This window comes from Sinocyclocheilus anshuiensis, unplaced genomic scaffold (assembly GCF_001515605.1).
Source record: "Sinocyclocheilus anshuiensis isolate Anshui unplaced genomic scaffold, SAMN03320099.WGS_v1.1 scaffold2090, whole genome shotgun sequence".
NCBI classification, from domain to species: domain Eukaryota; kingdom Metazoa; phylum Chordata; class Actinopteri; order Cypriniformes; family Cyprinidae; genus Sinocyclocheilus; species Sinocyclocheilus anshuiensis.
In genome coordinates this window covers 1,112,180-1,115,912 of record NW_015560626.1, presented here as the reverse complement: position 1 = coordinate 1,115,912, position 3,733 = coordinate 1,112,180, and the positions used below count along the sequence as shown (strand labels likewise).

At 38.8% G+C, this 3,733-nt stretch overlaps 1 protein-coding gene across 1 annotated transcript in view; it reads right to left on the bottom strand.

Annotated features, from left to right (window-relative positions):
• The window catches only part of LOC107681939 (beta-1,4 N-acetylgalactosaminyltransferase 1-like), a 38,197-nt gene extending 34,811 nt beyond the window's left edge, over positions 1 to 3,386 (bottom strand). Inside the window, exons 1-5 of the mRNA XM_016478313.1 lie at positions 3,227 to 3,386; positions 2,777 to 2,994; positions 2,287 to 2,463; positions 2,015 to 2,121; positions 1,354 to 1,394 (exon numbers count right to left, since the gene is read on the bottom strand). Coding sequence (XP_016333799.1) covers positions 1,354 to 1,394; positions 2,015 to 2,121; positions 2,287 to 2,463; positions 2,777 to 2,988 — 537 coding nt within the window. The 5' untranslated portion in view covers positions 2,989 to 2,994; positions 3,227 to 3,386. The remainder of the gene's footprint in view (positions 1 to 1,353; positions 1,395 to 2,014; positions 2,122 to 2,286; positions 2,464 to 2,776; positions 2,995 to 3,226) is intronic.
• Positions 3,387 to 3,733: the final 347 nt, after the last annotated feature.

The following is a 3,733-nucleotide window of genomic DNA, read 5'->3' as shown; positions in this document are numbered from 1 at the left end:
TAAGGCGGGCGTACACGGTGCGATTTTTGCTGTCATACGAGCTCGCAGGCGATTTTTTTTCTCTCGGGAGAAAAATCGCAGATGCTCGCATGGTCGCGTCTCATACCGTGTGAGAAAAATTACGGGCCGATCCGAGACATTACGAGCACCCCGTCAATTTTCAAACATGTCAAAAAAAAATCGGATGCTGTCGGTTTAAATTCGTGGCGTATGTGCGGTTGAACGAGACGATTTGGCGATCCATCTTAAGTTGACCAATCAGAAGATGACAAACCACATTCTATAATAATTTTAGTTTAATTGTACAGTTCTATTTTTTATTCCGAATGTGCCAAATTTGCCGTTCAGCTTTATGAATGAATGCCTGTTGTATTTCCGGCAAAACTACTCGCCTCGAGTTGTTTATGAAGAACATAAAGTCCATGCTTTTCTCTGCATTTCAGCCATTCTCTTTGCCATGTCCTTCATCTTCTTTTTTTTTTTTTTTTTTTTGGACGTCACAAGCCGCCTGCCACAAAGAAAACTATTTCGTCCTCAGAGTCCATATTTTTATGAATGGCACGAAACGTAATGCTTACTCAGAGTTTGTAAAATCGTAGTAAATTCGTGTCGTGTGTGACTGCCTCCGTACGATTTTCGGATAAACTCAATCGTGACATGTGCCAGAGCTCACAACGTTCCGACCTTCTGAATCGCACCGTGTACGCCCGCATAGGCTATGCTTTCTTTCGTCCATGTGATACATGTGCGGAGCGTGGTGTTCAGATCCTGACACTTCAGCAGTTTGGGGGTTTGGAATTTGAAATTCTCCAACTTTTGTCTTGTGTTTTTTTGTCAAGTAACTGGTATATTATGTTTTCATTGGCTAGGTAGTTTCTTGTGTTGTTTTGTGTAGCGCATGGCTTGTTTTTATCATCGGCCGCATGTTTCCATGTTGTAATGTTTTTTTGTGGACGCTCAGTAGGGGAGAGCTCTTATTGGCAGCATGTTCATCTCATGTTTTGTGTGGGCCATGTGCTCCTCTGTCAGTTGTCTTAACCCAGCACCTTATTTAACTTGGTTTATTTGCCCTATCTGCTCTTCCTCGTTACCCTCCTATTCTGCTCCCATTTATTCTCCCCGTGTTCTCAGTCTTGTGCCAGGTTGTTGGTTAAACAAAGCATGTTAATCTCAACATTTGAGTCCTCAATCATCCCTTACCACAGAACTTGACAGTCTTTTCATTATGAAATAGACATGTATAAATAATGTTCTGTAGCAAACAGAATACAGGTTTAAAATGAAATTAGGTTGAGAGTTCATTTAATCAATTACATTTCATTATTGAAGCATGAAGAATAATTCTGTACTTACCAAATAAGGGCCCTTTTTGGATATTTGGTTCAGACTTAAACCTTAAAAACACAATAACAGACTTTGTGAGTTCTTGCCCATGTGCTTTAACGCGTAAAAGGTATGGCTTATATGCTTAGCAAAAATAGTTTTTTTATTGGTGATTAATCTTTTATGGTACATCAAAGATTATGTACATTAAAATTAAAAATTGTATTTGTGTCCTGTGGAATGAAAATTAAGTCATGTATTACAATTCAAGACACAATTTTTTCAAAATGCTGACACAACTGAATTAAGTCCACATTTCTGATTCTAAATTACAAAAAAAAAAAAAACAATTAAAATGTGGTTTTTATTTTATTTATTTTTGGTGAAACCAAACTGTTATTTAACATTTATCAGTATGTCAGACACATATTCAGCTGTATCATACATACGTGAACAATGTCTCTCATAAGTTCTCAGTACCATTCTATGATTTCTATCAAGGGGGACCAAACACCCAACCCCTCCGAAATACAATTTCTACCGAGGGGGCCCCCAAAACTCTAAACACAACCCTGCACAGTAAATGGTTCACTCTGATTGGACCAAAAATAAATCTAATTGATCATTGGTTCTCAAAGACAAGCTAAGAAAATCAGTTTTTACATATAAAAACAACTTGACTGTATTTTACCAGGAATTAGAATGGTCCTTGTTGGTCTGACTTCCACACCCTGCGTAGGGTACTGAAGAGGGCTGTTGGCTTCAGCTATGATAAGAGAGTCTGCAGCTATATATGTCCTGAATGGAGAAAACACTACTAATTTAACAGTTATTTATTCATGTCATTCCAAAACTGTATGACTCTTTCCCAGTGGAACAATAAATATATTTTATTAGGTTTCCCCAGAATGGGCAATGGCAATTTTTTTAGAATGCAGAAATATGGTAAAAATGGTGCATCACCTCTTGCGGAAACTGTGATACTCTTTATTTCTGTATTGCTTTGCTTTTTGCATGTCTGAATCCTTTAAGGACGCATGTAGCTGGGTAGCTGATACTTGAGGAAACAGCAGCTGAGCGAATGGGAAATGAATGCCTGATTTGTCGCCTTCACAAACACACCCATTATTGGCAAGACTCCTGGTTAAAAGTAAAAAGCATAACTGAAAATGTTCTAAAATCCAGCCACACGTCACATCTTTCATTCAGTGCATTACAAAAAAACAAAAAAAAAAAGTGGAAGTGCCATGATTTGTGAATTATGATACATTTCCCTGTTTTAATTTCAAATACTGAGGTTTTTAATTGCCAATGGAACTGAATTACAACATAGACTACATTTGAGATGGAAATCTGATGGTGGTAAAAATCTGCAATAAACTGATCAGGAAGTGGTTTTGTAGCAAAGCTAAGCTGGCACACAGACTGTCTATTTCCTGTAGTTTCTACTCACTTTGACAGGCTCTCTTTGACATGGTAAGGAATATGGTCATTTTTGCGGTCGATGTTTTGTATCCTTTCCTCCAGTAGCATTTTTAAAGAGTCTGATCTGTGTAGCACATCAATCGTCGTAATTGTGTATGAATTCCAGTGGTAAATGAGCATGGCTGTGAGCGGCAAGACCACCAATAAAACTGCCACTGCTTTCCTTTTTACAGCACACATAATTGCCTAAAGCACAAAAAGACAGAAGAGAGGTATTGGGAATTACACACATTATCTTAAGGACACAGTTGACATTAATGACAGGTATAATAATTCACAAGTCTAAGCCCTGCTTTGCATTTATCTTGTATTCTGGTCAGTAAAGAATTCTACATGTCTCAAAGCAGACGATTAAATCCAGCAAACCAACTGCAGCGTCAGCTGAAATGCAAAGCAAGGACCTTGTTGATTTCCTTACATTTGTATTCCTCTTCAGTGTTATGAAACTGGAAGCTTAGTCAGATGGAAAGCGGTGTAACATGTCTTTTCAAGCTTAAAATTCAGCGGCTGCCAAAATTGAATGGTTTAAGGCAGGGGTGCCCACCGCTGCTCCTGGCGATCGACTGTCCTGCAAAGTTTAGCTCCAACTCTAATCAAGAGACACCTGCCTTTAATTTTTTAAGTGATCCTGAAGACCCTAATTAGTTGCTTCAGGTGTGTTTGATTAGGGTTGGAGCTGAAGTTTGCAGGGCCAGGAGCAGGGTTGGGCACCCCTGGTTTAAGGCAATCCATTTCATCAAATGAAATTTTTAAGTGATCCTGAAGACCCTAATTAGTTGCTTCAGGTGTGTTTGATTAGGGTTGGAGCTGAACTTTGCAGGGCCAGGAGCAGGGTTGGGCACCCCTGGTTTAAGGCAATCCATTTCATCAAATGAAACGAGTTAACTCATAGTTTGCAGTGTACGTATGCATTTGAATGTCTAAA